Below are 19,321 nucleotides of genomic sequence, written 5' to 3' on the forward strand. Positions count from 1 at the left end.
AGTTAGCATCAGGGTCATGAGGATGGTAGAGTATTTCTTCTCTCCTTCCTGGCCAACTGTGTACACAATCACATATCTAGTTAGATGTGTAGATTCATTACTCAAGTCTTATTTTAATGTTCCATCAAGACTAAAATAAAATAATAAATTTTAATAAAAAATGTTGAAAAGGAAAGTAAATAGCAACATGAATCTGGCTAATCTACTACAAATTCCTTATTATCCCTGTGCCACCTTTGATATTTCTCTTCCAGTAAGTCAGAATTTAGGGAAGGGTGTTTGGGGGTGTGTACATGTTTGGGAAACAATTGCATATTTTTTTTCACTAACATCTATCTGGAATTGAACGTTCCTTGCATTTTAAAAGTAATAAACCACATTTGTATTAGCAATATTTATAACTGGAAGAAATCACAGATAGCTTAACTTAGTATTACAGGTGCAGATGTATTGATACCCTTGTATAATTGATATACAATATATCAGCTGTACAACATAGTGATTTGATGTTTGTTTATGATCACTGCAGTAAATCTAGTTAGCATGTTTCCATATGAAGTTACTAGAATATTACTGACTATATTCCCTATATTGTACTTTTTATCTCCATGACTTATTTATTTTATAACTGAAAATTTGTTCCTCTCTATCCCCTTTACTTATTTTGCCCATCCCCCCAACTACCCTCCCCTCTGGCAACTACCAGTTTTTCTGTATACTTATTAGTCTATTTCCATTTTATCTGTTTGTTTGTTTTGGTTTTTAGATTTTACATATAAGTGAAATCATATGGTATTTGTCTTTCTCTTATTTCACTTAGCATAATACCCTCTGGGTTTGCCCCATGTTGTTGCAAATGATAAGATTTCATTCTTTTTATGACTGAGTAATAGTTAATTGTATATATATATATATATATATAATACATCTTTATCCATTCATCTGTCAGTAGACACTGAGGTTGCTTTAATACCTTGGCTGTTGTAAATGATACTGCAATCAACAGTTTGCATCAGTCTTTTCAACTTAGTGTTTTGTTTTCTTTAGATAAATACCCAGAAGTGGAATTACTGGATCATATGGTATTTCTCTTTTTAATTTTTTGAGAAACTTCCATGCTGTTTCCCATAGTGGCTGCACCAATTTACATTGCACAAGGGTTCCCTTTTTTCCACATCCTTGTTATTTCTTGTCTTTTTGATACTAGCTACTCTCACAAGTATGCAGTGATATCTCATTATGGTTTTGATTTGTCTTCCCTATTGGTTAGTGATGTTGAGCATCTTTGCTTGTCTGTTGTCCATCTGTCTGAAAAAATTAGAAATCTAGTTTTGTTCATTGTTATGGTTACCTGTTGTACCTTAATGCTAGGTCTTATTTAAGATTTTCATAAAGGAACATATATATTACTGTATCACAATTAACAAAATGGTTTGGAACTGTATGTTGTACAATTGGTTTTCTGTGTGATCCTATGTATATATTTTCCTGAGTCTATTGTTTTGGTATCATTAATCTACAATTACATGAGGAACATTATGTTTACTAGACTCCTCCCATCACCAAGTTCCCCCCAACATACCCCATTGCAGTCACTATCCATCAGTGTAATAAGATGCTGTAGAGTCACTACCTGTCCTCTCTGTGCTGTACATCCTTCCTGTGCCCCCTCCCACATTATACATGGTAATTGTAATGTCCCCTTTCTTTGCCCTCCTCCCCCCTTTATCCATCCCTTCCCACCCATCCTCCCCAGTTCCTTTCCCTTTGGTAACTGTTAGTCCATTCTTGGGTTCTGTGAATATGCTGCTGTTTTTGCTCCTTCAGTTTTTTCTTTGTTCTTATACTCCACAGATGAGTGAAATCATTTGATACTTGACTTTTCCTCCTGGCTTATTTCACTGAGCATAATACCCTCTAGCTCCATCCATGTTGTGGCAAATGATAGGATTTGTTTTCTTCTTATGGCTAAATAATATTCCATTGTGCATATGTATCACCTCTTCTTTATCCATCTACTGATGGATACTTAGGTTGCTTCCATTTCTTGACTATTGTAAATAGTGGTGACATAAACATAGTGGTACATCTGTCTTTTTCAAATTGGGCTGCTCCATTCTTAGGGTAAATTCCTAGAAGTGGAATTCCTGGGTCAACTGGTATTTCTATTTTGGGTTTTTTGAGGAACCTCCATACTGTTTTCCACAGTGGTTGAACTAGTTTACATTCCGACCAGCAGTGTAGGAGGGCTCCTGTTTCTCCACATCCTTGCCAACATTTGTTGTTGTTTGTCTTTTGGATGGTGGCGATCCTTACTGGTGTGAGGTGATATCTCATCGTGGTTTTAATTTGCATTTCTCTGATAACTGGTGATGTGGAGCATCTGAATTTCTTATTTGGAGACCTGTCTGTTCAGCACCTCTGCCCATTTTTTAATTGGATCATTTGCTTTTTGTTTGTTGAGGTGCATGAGCTCTTTATATATTTTGGATGTCAACCCTTTAACAGATCTGTCATTTATGAATATATTCTCCCATACTGTAGGATGCCTTTTTGTTCTATTGGTGGTGTCCTTTGATGTACAGAAGGTTTTCAGCTTGATATAGTCCCACTTGTTCATTTTTGCTTTTATTTCCCTTGCCCGGGAAGATATGTTCATCAAGAAGTTGCACATTTTTTTTTTTTGGTATCATTGATCTACAATTACATGCAAAATATGTTTACAAGGCTCCTCCCTTCACCAAGTCCCCCCCACAAACCCCATTATAGTCACTGTCCAACAGCGTAGTAAGTTGCTGCAGAATCCCTACTCATCTTCTCTGTGTTGTACAGCCCTCCCCGTTCCCCCCTCCCACACTATACTTGCTAATCATAATGCTCCCTTTCTTTTTCCCCACCCTTCTCCCTCCCTTCCCGCCCATCCTTCTCATTCCCTTTCCCTTTGGTAACTGTTAGTCCATTCTTGGGTTCTGTGAGTCTGCTGCTGTTTTGGTCCTTCAGTTTTTCTTTGTTCTTATACTCCACCTATGAGTGAAATCACTTGGTACCTGTCTCTCTTTGCCTGGCTTATTTCACTCAGCATAATACCCTCTAGCTCTATCCATGTTGTTGCAAATGGTAGGATTTCTTTTATTCTTATGGCTGAATAATATTCCATTGTGTATATGTACCACATCTTCTTTATCCATTCATCTACTGATGGGCAGTTAGGTTGCTTCCATTTCTTAGCTATTGTAAATAGTGCTGCGGTAAACATAGGGGTGCATCTGTCTTTTTCAAACTGGGCTGCTGTATTCTTAGGGTAAATTCCTAGAAGTGGAATTCCTGGGTCAAATGGTATGTCTATTTTGAGCATTTTGAGGAACCTCCATACTGCTTTCCACAATGGTTGAACTAATTTACATTCCCACCAGCAGTGTAGGAGGGTTCCCCTTTCTCCACAACCTCACCAACATTTGTTGTTGTTTGTCTTTTGGATGGCAGCTATCCTTACTGGTGTGAGGTGATACCTCATTGTAGTTTTAATTTGCATTTCTCTGATGATTAGTGATGTGGAGCATCTTTTCATGTGTCTGTTGGCCATCTGAATTTCTTCTTTGGAGAACTGTCTATTCAGCTCCTCTGCCATTTCTTAATTGGATTATTTGCTTTTTGTTTGTTGAGGTACTTCACCTCTTTATGTATTTTGGATGTCAACCCTTTATCGGATCTGTCATTTATGAATATATTCTCCCATACTGTAGGATGCCTTTTTGTTCTATTGGTGGTATCCTTTGCTGTACAGAAGCTTTTCAGCTTAATATAGTCACACTTGTTCATTTTTGCTTTTGTTTCCCTTGCCCGGGGAGGTGTGTTCATTAAGAAGTTGCTCATGTTTATGTCCAAGAGATTTTTGCCTATGTTTTTTTTTCTAAGAGTTTTGTGGTTTCATGACTTACATTCAGGTCTTTGATCCATTTCGAATTTACTTTTGTGTATGGGGTTAGACAGTGATCCAGTTTCATTCTCTTACATGTAGCTGTCCAGTTTTGCCAGCACCAGCTGTTGAAGAGGCTGTCATTTCCCCATTCTATATCCATGGCTCCTTTATCATATATTAATGCACCATATATGTTTGGGTTAATGTCTGGAGTCTCTCTTCTGTTCCACTGGTCTGTGGCTCTGTTCTTGTGCCAGTACCAAATTGTCTTGATTACTGTGGCTTTGTAGTAGAGCTTGAAGTTGGAGAGCAAGATTCCCCCCATTTTATTCTTCCTTTTCAGGATTGTTTTGGCTATTCGGGATCACTGTAGTTCCATATGAATTTTTGAAATATTTGTTCCAGTTGTTGAAGAATGCTGTTGGTAATTTGATAAGGATTGAATTGAATCTGTAAATTGCTTTGGGCAGGAGGGCCATTTTGACTGTATTAATTCTTCATAGCCATAGCATGGGATGAGTTTCCATTTGTTAGTGTCTTCTTTAATTTCTCTTAAGAGTGTCTTGTAGTTTTCAGGGTATAGGTCTTTCACTTCCTTGGTTAGGTTTATTCCTAAGTATTTTATTTTGTTTGATGCTATTGTAAATGGAATTGTTTTCCTGATTTCTCTTTCTTTAGTTCATTGTTAGTGTATAGGAAAGCCACAGATTTCTGTGTATTAATTTTGTGTCCTGCAAATTTGCTGTATTCAGATATCAGTTCTCGTCGTTTTGGATTGCAGTCCTCAGAGTTTTTTATGTACAATATCATATCATCTGCAAATAGTGACAGTTTGACTTCTTATTTAACAATCTGGATGCCTTGTATTTCTCTGTTTTGTCTAATTACTGTGGCTAGGACCTCCAGTACTATGTTGAATAACAGTGGGGAGAGTGAACATCCCTGTCTTGTTCCTGATCTTAGAGGAAAAGCTTTCAGCTTCTCACTGTTCAGTATGATGTTGGCTGTGAGTTTTTCATATATGGCCTTTATTATGTTGAGGTACTTGCCCTCTATACACATTTTGTTGAGAGTTGTTATCATGAATGAATGTTGAATTTTGTGGAATGCTTTTTCAGAGTCCATGGAGATGATCATGTGGTTTTTGTCCTTTTTGTTAATGTGGTGGATTATGTTGATGGATTTTCAAATGTTGTACCATCCTTGCATCCCTGAGATGAATACCACTTGATCATGGTGTATGATCCTCTTGATGTATTTTCGAATTTGGTTTGCTGATATTTTGTTGAGTATTTTTGCATCTGTGTTCATTTCATCAGGGGTATTTGTCTGTAATTTTCATTTTTGGTGGAGTCTTTGCCTGGTTTTGGTATTAGGGTGATGTTGGCTTCATAGAATGAGTTTGGGAGTATTTCCTCCTCTATTTTTTGGAATACTTTAAGGAGAATGGGTATTATGTCTTCTCTGTATGTCTGATAAAACTCTGTGGTATATCTGTCTGGCTCGGGGGTTTTGCTCTTGGTTAGTTTTTTGATTGCCACTTCAATTTCCTTGCTGGTAATTGGTCTGTTTAGATTTTGTGTTTCTTCCTTGGTCAGTTTTGGAAGGTTGTATTTTTCTAGGAAGCTGTCCATTTCTTCTAGGGTTTCAAGCTTGTTAACATATAGTTTTTTGTAGTATTCTCTAATAATTCTTTGTATTTCTGTGGGGCCATCATGATTTTTTTTTTCTCATTTCTGATTCTGTTGATCTGTGTAGTTTCTCTTTTTCCTTTTATAAGTCTGGTTAGGGGCTTATCTATTTTGTTTATTTTCTCAAAGTACCAGCTCTTGGTTTCATTGATTTTTTTTCTATTGTTTTATTCTTCTCAATTTTGTTTATATCTTCTCTGATCTTTATGTCTCTCCTTCTGCTGACTTTAGGCCTCATTTGTTCTTCTTTTTCCAATTTCGATAATTGTGTCTTTAGACTATTCATTTGGGATTGTTCTTCTTTAAATATGCCAGGATTGCTATATACTTTCCTCTTAAAACTGCTTTTGCTGCGTCCCAGAGAAGTTGGGGCTTTGTACTGTTCTCATTTGTTTGCATCTACTGCTTGATCTCTGTTTTGATTTGTTCATTGATCCATTGATTATTTAAGAGCATGTTGTTAAGCCTCCATGTGTTTGTGAGCCTTTTTACTTTCTTTGTACAATTTATTTCTAGTTTTATACCTTTGTGGTCTGAGAAGTTGGTTGGTAGAATTTCAATCTTTTTGAATTTACTCAGGCTCTTTTTGTGGCCTAGTATGTGGTCTATTTTTGAGAGTGTTCCATGTGCACTTGAGAAGAATGTGTATGCTGTTGCTTTTGGATGTAGACTTCTATAGATGTCTATTAGGTCCATCAGTTCTAGTGTGTTGTTCAGTGCCTCTGTTTTCTTACTTATTTTCTGTCTGGTGGATCTGTCCTTGGGAGTGAATGGTGTGTTGAAGTCTCCTAAAATAACTGCATTGCACTCTATTTCCTCCTTTAATTCTGGTAGTATTTGTTTCACATACGTTACTGCCCCTGTGTTGGGTGCATATATATATATATATATATATGTATAATGGTTATATCCTCTTGTTGGACTAACTCGTTTAATCATCATGTAATGTCCTTCTTTATCTCTTGTGACTTTCTTTGTTTTGAAGTCTATTTTGTCTGATACTAGAACTGCAACACCTGCTTTTTTCTCCTTGTTGTTTGCATGAAATATCTTTTTCCATCCCTTGACTTTTAGTCTGTGCATGTCTTTGGGTTTGAGGTGAGTCTCTTGTAAGCAGCATATAGACGGATCTTGCTTTTTTATCCATTCTGTTACTCTGTGTCTTTTGATTGGTGCATTAAGTCCATTTACATTTAGGGTGATTATTGAAAGATATGTACTTATTGCCATTGCAGGCTTTAGATTCTTGTTCCCAGATGGTTCAAGGGTAGCTTCTTTACTGTCTAGCTGTCTGACTTAACTCTTATTAAGCTATTATAAACACAGTGTGATGATTCTTTATTTCTCTCCCTTCTTATTCCTCCTTCTCCATTCTTTATATGTTAGATATTTTATTCTGTACTCTTGTATTTCCTTTAACTGCTTTTGTGGGTAGTTGACTTTATTTTTTGCCTTTAGTTAATACTTGGTTGGTCTGCTTTCTTTGGTGTGATTTTATTTTCTCTGTTGACATCTATTTAGCCTTGGGAGTGCTTCCATCTAGAGCAGTCCCTTTAAAATATCCTGTGGCAAATTCCCTCAACTTTTGTTTGTCTGGAAATTGTTTAATCCCTCCATATTTAAATGATAATCATGCTGGATACGGTATGCTTGGTTCAAGGCCTCTGTTACATTACATTAAATATATCATGCCATTCTCTTCTGGCTTGTAAGGTTTCTATTGAGAACTCTGGTGATTGCCTGATGGCTTTTCCTTTGTAGGTGACCTTTTTTCTCTCTCTGGCTGCCTTTAATACTCTGTCCTTATTTTTGATCTTTGCCATTTTAATTATTATATGTCTTGGTGTTGTCCTCCTTGGGTTCCTTGTGTTGGGAGTTCTGTGGGCTTCCATGGTCTGAGAGACTATTTCCTCCCCGAGTTTGGGGAATTTTTCAGCAATTATTTCTTCAAAGGCACTTTCTATCCCTTTTACTCCCTCTTGTTCTTTTGGTACTCCTATAATGCGAATATTGTTCCATTTAGATTGTTCACACAGTTCTCTTAATATTTTTTCATTCCTGGAGATCGTTTTATCTCTCTCTGCCTCAGCTTCTCTTAATTCCTTTTCTCTGATTTCTATTCCATTAGTGGCCTCTTTCACCTCATCCAGTCTGTTGTTAAGTCCTTCCAGAGACTGTTTAATTTCTGTATTCTCCCTCCCTACTTGCTCCTTTAGCTCTTGCATATTTCTCTGTGAGTCCATCAGAATGGTTATGACCTTTATTTTGAATTCTTTTTCAGGAAGATTGGTTAAATCTATTTCCCCAGGTCCTATCTTGGGGGTTGTCTGGGTAATTTGGGACTGGACCAAATTCTTCTGTCTTTTCATGGCGATAGACATAACTCTAGGCAGGTAGCACGTGTGTCATCTGGAAGAACAAAGTCCCTTCCTGTTTCCTGGTTGCCTTGACCTTCTCCGCTGCCTGTGTAGGTTACCTGCGATCCTGGAGCAGCCTCCGGATTAATCCCCTAAGCTCCCATGGGCACGGTCACTGTCAAGGTAGTCCAGAGCCCTGTGGGGAGTGGCAGGCGCCCCAGGTGTGCTCTCCTGTGAGAGCAGCAGCCTTTCAGTCTGGCCTGGGCGGTTGCGTGCTGGAAGGAAATTCTGGGTGGCTGCTGGGGGCACGGCCACTCCCGGGCTGCTCCGCTGCCGCCACAGGTTTGCCCGGCTGCTCCCAGGCTGCTCTGCCGACGCCTTGGGTGTGCACGGCTGCTCCCCTCTAGGGGCACAAGTGACTGCTCTCAGGCTACTGGGCTGCTGTGTTGGAGGCCACCCGGCCGGGGGAACGACTGGCAGACTGCTTATCGCCGTGAGGGGCTTCAGGGCTGCCTTACCACCCGGGGACTGGGGCACCTGATGTTCATCAGGATTTGTAGCCTGCTGGGATAAGTGTGATGGGACGCTTCCATCCAGCTGTTAGGCCCCTGTCCCTTTAAGACTTTCAAAAAGCACTCGCTTTTCTTTTGTCCCAGGGGAGCCAGTTGCAGGGACCTGCTCGCAGATTTTGCTTTTCCGTTTCTCTGATATCCAGCACACTATGCTGTGTGTGTCTGCGTTCCCGGTGCGGATTACTAAAGCTGGTTGTTTAGCAGTCCTGGGCTTTTACTCCCTCCTTGCGCCGACTCCTTTCCTCCCACCTGGGAGCTGGGGGTGTGGGAGTGCTCAGGTCCCCCTGGGCTGTGACTTGTATCTTACCCCCTTCATGAGATGCTGAATTCTCGCAGATGTAGTTGTAGCCTGGCTGTTGTACTGGGAGGGATAAACGTGGAGGGATGAAGAGATAAAGGATAGTTTCAGATACATTGGGTTTGAGTTGCCTGTTAAATAAATAGGTATAGATGTCTGATAGGTAGTTGGTATATATTCTTGAGCAGTGCTCTCAAACAGATCTTCCTGCAGTGATGGAAATGTTATATAATCTGTGTTGTCTAACATGGTAGCTGCTAACCACATGAGGCTATTGAACACTGGAAGTGTGATTGGAGAACTGAATTTTAAATTTAATTTTAATAAATTTTAATTTAAATTAGAAGTTGATTTAAATGTGTAAAAAGGCTCTAGAGTGTAGGAGAAAGGACAGGTTTAGGAAATAGTAGGGAGCTAATTGGCCTAGTGGTAGATTAGAACCTTCAGGAAGAAGAGTAAACAGTGTTAGGATGTATCCACTGGTCTCTCTTTTAGGAATAGTTGTATTTGTTGTATTTTCAAAAATATATATAGTTTTGGGAGGAGAGTTCTGCTGCCCTACTCACACCATCATCTTGGCTCCTCCCCTTAATCCATTTTTAAAAGCATTCTGAGAAGGATTTCATAAGCTTCAGATTGCCAAAGAGCACCATGGTGCAAAAAAAAGGTTAAGAACTCCTCCTCTAAGTGTAGGACCCAAGAAAGAGAAAGGACACAAGTTGTTAAATCCTGTCTTCTCAGTTCAAATATCCTGTCCAAGGATCAGTTTCTTTGGCAAATGAGCTTTGGAAATAAACACCTTTCAGACAATACCTTACCACATAGGTGTGGCCTTGTCCTAGCAGGCCTTTGTGGGGATAACCACACTGAAAACAACATTGTAATCCCAGTATTTATTTAGAGAAATGGGTAGCATTATAGAGGGTGTGTAGTTTGGTAGGGTCATCGTTTATAATGTACCTTTGATTTTTTATATGCTTCCTTCCCTGGAAAGTATGTATTTACATAACAAATATTTCAGTTTTTATAAGGGTTAGAAATTGTGTTGAAGTTACAAAGATGAAGGAGATATGGTCTTTTTCTTTCTTTGAACTTTTAAGTCTAGTAGAGGAAAACTGACATGTAAACCAACAGTAAGATACAGTTACCCAGATAGAAATCTATATAGGATTCATTTGTCGGAGGTAGGTCGGGAAGAAGCACAAAGAAGTTTACTTCTTAATCTAATTACTTAATTTGGGAGGCTCAGGAAATCTTTATGTAGGCAGTAACCTATAAACTGAGTCTTAAAATATGAATAGATTGTCCCTGGGCAGATAGGACTGGGAAGGGTGTTCCAGCAGTATGAAATGTGAAGTTGAGGTAAGGGAAGGCAGGTCAGATACAGGGTTGAAGACTTAGGCAGGCATGTAGAGTCCTGTGGAACGGTATGGGGCAAGAGAGTACATGACCAGATTTGCAGGGTGGAATAAGCAGGCCGACTTAATGAGTAATACAGTTAACTCAGGGAAGCAGTGATGAGTACTTGAACTAAGGTAGTAGCGATGAAGATGGAGAGAAGGGGTACTTGCTACTGATGGAAAACTATGGGAATTGGTAGCTGTCTGGATGGGAGTGAAGAAGGAGGAATTTAGGATAACTGAGATTTTTGCCATGGTGACTGGGTAGGTGGTATACTGAATAGTACAGCCAGATTCCAGAAAGATTACATGGTTAGGATTGGGATAAGAAGAAAATAAACGTGGAGGGATGAAGAGATAAAGGATAGTTTCAGATACATTGGGTTTGAGTTGCCTGTTAAATAAATAGGTATAGATGTCTGATAGGTAGTTGGTATATATTCTTGAGCAGTGCTCTCAAAAAGATCTTCCTGCAGTGATGGAAATGTTATATAATCTGTGTTGTCTAACATGGTAGCTGCTAACCACATGAGGCTATTGAACACTGGAAGTGTGATTGGAGAACTGAATTTTAAATTTAATTTTAATAAATTTTAATTTAAGTTAGAAGTTGATTTAAATGTGTAAAAAGGCTCTAGAGTGTAGGAGAAAGGACAGGTTTAGGAAATAGTAGGGAGCTAATTGGCCTAGTGGTAGATTAGAACCTTCAGGAAGAAGAGTAAACAGTGTTAGGATGTAACAGATTGGTTAAATCACACGGGAACTAGAGTCCATTGGAGTTCCAGTTAGACTGCTGGAAACTTTCAGTAGAGTGATAGAGTAGAAGGCTAATTAGTATGGATTGGAAATGAGAAATTAAGCGGGAAGACAAAATACTGTAATAGATTTGGCTAGTTTTATAAATTTTTATATACAGTAGGATATTCATTCAGTAGTTGGTACGAGCCTGCCATGTACTAGGTATTATTCTACATGCTGAATATAGTCCAATTCCCTGGCCTCATGGAAGTCAGGGTGAAAGTAAGTAAACATAGTTAAATAGGGCTGTTTTTTAACAGCTAACAGCTTTACTGAGATAAAATCCATATATCATGCAATTCACTCATTTAAATTGTACAATTCAATAGTTTTTAGTATATTCAAAGAATTCTGCTATTATCACCACAATTATGGAACATTTTATCACCTCAAAAAGAGATCACATACCTTTTAGCAGTCATTCCCTATTTCTCTCCACTTGTACCAGCCTCCCCTTCTTCTGCCCTAGGCAACTGTTGATAAGTCTGCTTTTTATCTATAAATTTACCTCTTCTGGAGATTTCATATAAATGAAAACATACAATATGTGATCTTTTATGTCTGGCTTACACTTAGCATAGTCTTTTTAAGGTCCCTCCATGTTGTAGCATGTGTCAGTACTCCATTTATGGCTGAATAATATTCCATTGTATGGGTAGACTATACTTTATTTGTCAGTTGATGGACATTTGGATTGTTCCCACTTGGTTAGTATGATTCATTCTACTGTGCACATTATTTACTAGTTTGTGTGTGAACGTGTTTTTTTTTCTTGGGTAGATACCTAAAATAGCGGAAATGCTAAGTCATTTGGTAACTTTATGTTGAACATTTTGAATACCTGTCAGACTGTTTCCCCAAGTGGTTGTACCACTTTACATTCCCAGCACCACAGCAAGTAAGTGCATTACCCATCTTTCCAGGGTAATGTCTTTCTCATTGTAGACCTGGTGTTCTGTAGAAACCAGGTAGCCAACCACGGGCAAAGGCATACATTTCTGTGTCTGGAACTCGTGATGTATAGTATCTCAAAAACTTTCATAGGTCCTGAAGTCAAGAAGCCTGTTTAACTCTATGATTCCTAATATTATTTGAGCATAAAACAATTTTTTAAGCCTGTTACATCTGCAAATCATTGTCTGCCAGTTTTAGGAAAAATTCCAGAGTCTAGGGAATTCTTAGAGACAAATCTAGACTTGGTTATCCAAGTAAAATAGCTTCCGAATCCTTTCCTGCCTGCTTTCTTCTACTCTTCCGAAAATACTTCCTAAAAGGGGAAAAAAGCTTACTCAAATCATTGTTACTGTATGTCAGCAATAACATTTCTTACTATTCTAGACTGGACGGTCTCTTCCTTAGATAAATGTGTTTATTACAGATTTCTGTATTTTCCCTAAGGGTTTTCTTAGGCTTTAAGCAGAAACTCATGGACTTTTTAGTGATTAAAACATCCTGTGATAATTAAGGAGCAATCAGTCACCTTACACAATTTGTGCATAATCTCCTTAGAACTTTGCTTGCTTCCGACCACCTCCTAAAATTCAGTTTCCTTTGCCAATCTGTGTCAGTCCCAAGTTTCAGAACTTAATTAGTACCTCATGTTATTTTCTTCATTCACTCGAAAAGTAGGTTTTCTAGGTGGTGTGGTGGGGTTGAGGATGGTCATGAGGAAGAGCCGGAAATGGGTGCTGGAGAGGAAGAGCGCTCAGGCTTCAGGGTCAGCAAGTGATCCCTGACATTCGGTGTGGCTGCTGCAAAGACATACCCTGCTTCTGAGCTGCCGCCTACATCCAGTGGGGCAGGTCCAGGCCCACACAATTGTGAGCTGTACCATTCAGCCCAGGCTCTTGATTCTGTAAAGTTTTCCATATTGAAGTACCTGCTTCATTAGCTGACAAAATGGTGTTTTCTGAAAAGTTCTAAAAGTATTTTCTTTACTAAAAAAAGTTGTGAGAGCATCTTATTTCCTAAAAGCAATGAATCACTTTCTGTGGGGGGTAAAAAAAACCAAAAATATTAATGCCATTATTTTGGGGATTTTAGAATGGTGGAGTCCCCTTGTTTTACTGCTGTAGAACCTTCTAAGACATTCCAGCCAAACCCATATTCTAATTCTTGAACAAAACTTATGTCTGGAATCTCTTTGTTGAGAGGGTTTGAATAATTTAGAAGGAAACCTTAAGTACCCATTTATTTTTCTGCCTTTAAGTTTACAGCAGGGATTCTCTCCTTTTATTTCAACATTCACAATTCCTATTGTTATTTTTCTTCCAGTGACCATATGTTTTGAAAAATTGTCTATTAACAACCTGAAGTTAACTAAATAATTTACCATTTTTTATCATCCATAATTGGCCTGTTGCAGCATTTTTGTTTGAGCACAATTTGAAAACCATTGTTGTGCTGACAAGAGCATGGATTTTTGAGGTGAACAGACCTGGATTAAAATCCCAGCTTTGCCAATTAGTAATGATGTAAATGCTGGGCACGTTATTTATTAGTACTTCCAATCTCTTCATCTTTTAAAAAACAGGCGTAGCAGTGTTGACTTTGAAATGTTGTTAGGAAGATTAATGAATATGGATGTTCCCAGTGTGATCCTGGGCACATAGTATTGCCACATGTTAAATTATCTGTATTCCAAGAAGTCCATTTTAATAATCTGTGATTATATACTGGTGTGGGGGGAAAAATGCTTTTTAAGCCTCCAAAGATGGTATTGAAGCCTCCAAAGATGGTAATATTTGAGTGGGCATCCTCATTACAAGTTGGTAGCAGCTGGTCTATGAAGTAATCTAGAGGAATGTGTAAAGACATGTACATATATTAGCACTTCTTTTATATACACATTGTTTAGCCTTCCTTAATATATACACATTTTTTTTGGTATCATTAATCTACAATTACATGAGGAGCATTATGTTTACTAGACTCCCCCCATCACCAGGTCCCCCCCACATACCCCATTACAGTCACTGTCCATCAGCTTAGTAAGATGCTATAGAATCATTACTTGTCTTCTCTGTGTTGTACAACCCTCCCCGTTAAATACACACATTTTTAATATTATTCTTCTCTTCTGTGGAAGATTGATTTCATTTTATTAGTTAACCAGCCTTACTGTAATAACAAGTTAAATGCTCACAGATGTCAGTGATAAGAACCTGGATATGAGTCCATTGTTTGATCTGAAAATGTAGGTATCTTTTAAGTCTATAATAGAGTGCTTTAAGAATTTAAATAATTGAAGTTTTTTTCTATTCTAAAATGAAGGTAGGCATCTGAGTAGGAAGAAAATGACACGATAAATGGTCTGAAATAAAATTGCTTGTACAAATTTCTTTGTCATTGCTTTGCAGTCCACAAGAATTGGAATGTCAGTAAATGCCATTCGCAAGCAGAGTACAGATGAAGAAGTTACATCTTTAGCAAAGTCTCTCATCAAGTCCTGGAAAAAGTTATTAGGTATAATTAATCTTCCCTTACATATATTTATAATGTTCTGGATTTTTCAAACATTTGCTTGTTGTGTTTTTTTTTTCCTTATGAATATAGAGGTACTGAAATCATTGCCTTATTATAAGAGTGAGGGATGTTAGTTTGACCTTGATGGTTTTGCTTGTTAATCTAGTCAAATTTAGCTTTCATGTCTGCCAACACTTATAGCTGGATTGCTTCTTTAAGTAAGAAGATAATTTTTTCCCAAGGGGAAGGTTGTCATAAATGTTTGAAAATGTCTTTGAAATAATTTTCTAACAGAGAACTTGCAAGAATAATAAATGTAACTCACATGTGTCCTTTTTTCTAGATGATTAGTTTTTAATATTTGCCTTATGTGTTTTGTCATTCTTTGTCTTTTTCTCTGTATGTGTATACTCACACATACACACAAATTCATTTTTCTGAACCATTTTTGAATAGATTGCATCTGTCATGCTTTACCTTTTAATACTTACTGTGTTTCCTTGGAAGAAGTTTATTTCCTTATGTAATCAGAATACAGGAAATTCAGGAAACTTAACATTGGTACAGTACTTTAATCCACAGGGCATGTTTCAGTTTTGCCAGTTGTCCCAATAATATCCTCTGTAGCTTTTTTTTCTCTTCCAGATCAAGATCCAGTCTAAGGTCACCTATCTAGTCTAGTCTGGAATGGTTTTTGAGCCCTTTTACCTTATGACACCAACATTTTGAAGAATACAGCACCCTTCCCCTTTTGTTTTAAATAGCGTGTTCCTTATTTGGAATTCATTTGCTATTTTCCCATAGTTAGTTCAGTTTGTGCACCCACAGTTGGGATACTATAAGTGTGTTTTTTGTTTCTCAGGGTATCACATCCAGAGGCATCAATGATGCTAATTTTGAAAGTCCAGTCAAGGTATATACTGTTTAGTTTATTATTTTTCCTCTTATATCTAATAGGTGTTCCATGGGAGATACTTTAAGACTCTGAAACTGTCTTGCTTCTTATCAGACTTTGCCAAGACCCCTAACCCCATTTAGTGTCCACTGATTCTTGCTCAAGCCAGCCTTCATAGTGATAGTTGTAAAATTGTGATTTTCTAATTTGACTTCTTCAAAGTTTATGAGTCATCCTAGTAAGAAAAAAACCCTCTTTTACTTCCCAGTTATTTTACTATAATTAATTAGTGTGGACACATGGATTCCTAGTCTATACCATGAATCACAATGCTGTTCTTACTTATTTTGATGTTTAATTGTCCCAGATTTGACTAGTGGGCACCGCTTCAAGCTGGGTCCTGTGTCCCTTTGATTAGCCTCCTTTAGTTTTTTGTTTTGTTTTGTTTTTTTTAGTTTCTTATGTTCTGGCACCACAAAATGTATTGGTCTTGTCTGTCTTCCCTGCTCCAGCTCTGTAATCAACCATTTCTATAATTGATTATTAGTCTTAATACAGATGAGAAAATAGGAAAAGTGAACCTTTTAAAATGTCAAGGACAGCAGTCACACTGATAAAAAACCTATTGCTTACAAGAGCTTAGAAACTAGGAACTAAAATTGTAAAGCCTATAAAATTAAAAAGATCAAATGTAATATATGATCCTGTATTGAATTCTGGACCAGAAAAAAGCATTGCTACAAAGATCATTATTAGGATAAGTGGCAGAATTTGTGTAAAGTTCCTGTAAGTAGACAATATTGTATCATTATTAAATTTACTAATTAGTTGCTGTGATTATATAAGTGAATTTCTTTATTTTACAGAATACATAGGTGAAGTATTTAGAGATAGAGCAGCATGATGGTTGCTACTTATTTTCAGATGGTTCAAAATATGTCTGCATATAGTGGAAGGTGTGTGCATTCAACATGCATATTGTATATATATATATATATATGTATATGTATATATGTATTGTATGTATATGTATATATATATGGGGGGTTGAATGAATAAGTCTGCCAGAATGTTAACAGTTTGGGAATCTTGAGTAAAGTTCTTTGTACTCTTCTTAAAACTGCAAGTTTCAAATTATTTCAAAATAAAAAATTTTTTAAAAAGTCTAGTCTCTAAAGATAAACTGTAACTATGTTTATAGTTCATTTGGATTTTAAATGTAATTCCATATTCTAAAGTAATTAAGATCAGTCATAGAAAGTCAATTGAGAACCATATGCAAGCATTTTTATTTCTGGAAGATGGCTCACATTTTGTTGGAGAAAAGAGTGGATATTGTAGTTACACTTATTTAATCTTTAGTCTAAAGAAATTTTATACTTGTTGGAGGTATCTAATATCAATACAAGTTCTCCTTTAATAACTTTTATTTATGTCAAAACATTTACATGCTCCATTAAACAAAATTTTGAGGGTTGGAGAAATGAAAAATCGTCCTTAAGTCTATCTCTAAATACAAACATCAGTTAATATCTTCTTGCATTTCATGTCTCTTTTTATTTCAGTACATGGATTTTGCTTCAACTGTAATTTCACTGTGCTTTTATAGATGCTTATTTTTACTGCTTTTTCAGTGAATTTTCTTTTGTATTTTTCATCATAACTGTCATTTTTCTTGGTTTCAGAATAATCCATTGGGTGATTGTAACATAATCTAATCACTTGCCTGTTAGATTTGTTGTTGTTTTTAATTTTACAGCTTTTATAAATAATGTCTTGATGAATCTGTTTCTGTGTAAAGCTTTTTCTTTGACTCTTAGCTAGATTTCTAGATTCACTGCTGCTGCTATGAGGTAGCACAATTTTGGATACTTGAGATATACCAGGCACAACCTGTATTAAGGCATATGATCTTCCCAAGGAGCCAGTGTGCTAGGTGCTGTTATATCCCCATTTTATGGTGAGGAAGTTGAGGCACAGAGGTGGTTAAGCATGTAATGCCTAGTTGGATCAGTGGTGAGTATATGATCTGCAGACTGTCTGAGTCTAGGTTTGGAGCACCTGCTGGCTGTGTTGCCCATGGCTTTATATTCTGAGAGTAGAAATGTTTTTAAGGCTGGTCATACTGCATATTGCTTTGCTTTCTCAAAGGATTGCCCCAATTCACACTCAGGGCAGTATGTGGGCTCAGTGTTATTGCTCCCTGACAGCAGTGGATCCTAGTTAGGTAGTACTGTATCACCTTTCAAATGCTTTCTACCTTGTTACTTGTGGAATATTTCTCAGTCCTTGTTATGTTCTTTAGTGTCATTATTAATCTTCATTTTTTATCTCACAATACTATGGCTTCTTTAGGCTTTTGAGTCTTTCCAGGTGAATTACAGAGAATACAGTATTAGTATGTGAAAATTAATGTGAAAACTAATGATAGGTCATAGGGGACTTGAATTGTGTTTCAGCTTTGGTACCTTAAGCATTATGAGATGAGTTCTAGAATTGTGATTTGAGACACTCTCTATCATTCTTATCCAGATTATATTACAGTCTTATCCAGAGCATATTAAAGTCATCTGGGGAACTTTAACAAATTCTGATGTTCATGCCTGACTGCCAGAGATTTGGATTGAATGGATCAGAATGGAAGTTTGAGTATGAGGATAAGCTTAAAAGTTAGTTGCTTAGGTGGTCCTGATAGATAGTTGAATATATGGATGTGGAGAATTTAATTACTTATATAGCTCTTATTACTTATGTAGGAATCACAAATGTACATAAGTGGAGCAATTTGTGCACTAGATGCAAATATTTTCTGAACCCAGCTTTAAGGCTGCTTTGGTTGATTTAAACCTGAAAGTTACTTATCAGTGTTAAACTATTGCATTGGCCCAGCATATTTTATGTACTTTTTATTTTTCAGTGTCTAATTGCTCACCTCTTGAAGACTAAAGCTTCTGTACTCCATATTTATAGATTATTTAAGATAGAGGAGGTGCCAGATAGGCCTTACTAATGAAAATGTTCTTTATTTACTATCCCTGTCATATATGTATTTTGAGTACCATCTTAAATTCTTTGACTTCATGAAAAATTATTAACAGTGTTGCTATTTCTGCTTTGCACTTCATTTTTTAAATGATGGTGCTAATATTTTCTCCATTTTCTTTCCTTCCCTTTGTTCTGTATACTTTCCTCCCTTTTAGGTTCACCTTGGCATATGAATTTGTGGTTCCCATCAAATGAGGGAGTTTATTTGGGAATGCTGATCGAGCATTCATTGTGAAAAATACCCAAGTACATTTGATAATAGAATAGCTTGCATAAACTTCAGTTACTTGTGGAAAAGTTAAGATTTTAGCTTTTTTATTGTTGCATAAATTTTATTGCCTGATAACATAAAGGAGTTCAGTTTGTTTTGTTTTTTAATACATGCTGATGACTTAGGGACTTCATAAATTTTCAGATGGACCATCAACAGATAAAGACCCTGAAGAAAAGAAAAAAGATGCTGCAGTTACATCACAGAATAGCCCCGAAGCAAGAGAAGAAAGGTATTTTGCTGTATGGAAATTCATTTATGTTAAAAGACAGAGTTTAGCCTGACTGTCCCTTTGTCCGTGGTTATATGACTTCATGTCTGTACTCTTCCTGTTTTCTAATCAGACAGAATTAGTTAATGTATATGGCCAAATAGTCTAACGTTTCTTAGAAGATTTCCAGAAATTATTTACACTGTACTCAACAAATTGAATTGAGTGAAATCTCTGAGATAGCACTAATAGGATTGATAATGATGTACTGATTAGGGATTACTGGCTACTTCATTTACTGCATCTTTTTTTTAGATTTTTTTTGGCCCTGGATCTAATGCTCCTTTTTATGCTCTTTTTTCCTTCCCAATCTAGCTATTTCTCAAAAAGAACTTAAAA

The 19,321-nt window shown here is 36.9% G+C and overlaps 1 protein-coding gene across 3 annotated transcripts in view; it reads left to right on the forward strand.

Annotated features, from left to right (window-relative positions):
- The window catches only part of TCEA1 (transcription elongation factor A1), a 49,006-nt gene that overhangs the window by 9,222 nt on the left and 20,463 nt on the right, over positions 1-19,321 (forward strand). For 2 of the 3 annotated variants that reach the window (XM_036999214.2, XM_036999215.2), the window contains exons 3-4: positions 14,395-14,500; positions 18,856-18,943. In XM_036999214.2, the coding sequence (XP_036855109.1) occupies positions 14,395-14,500; positions 18,856-18,943 (194 nt within the window). Of the gene's footprint in view, positions 1-1,047; positions 1,083-14,394; positions 14,501-18,855; positions 18,944-19,321 lie in introns of all 3 variants that reach the window. The other variant, XM_036999216.2, reaches the window with a different exon arrangement.

This window comes from Manis javanica, chromosome 2, assembly GCF_040802235.1.
Source record: "Manis javanica isolate MJ-LG chromosome 2, MJ_LKY, whole genome shotgun sequence".
NCBI lineage: Eukaryota > Metazoa > Chordata > Mammalia > Pholidota > Manidae > Manis > Manis javanica.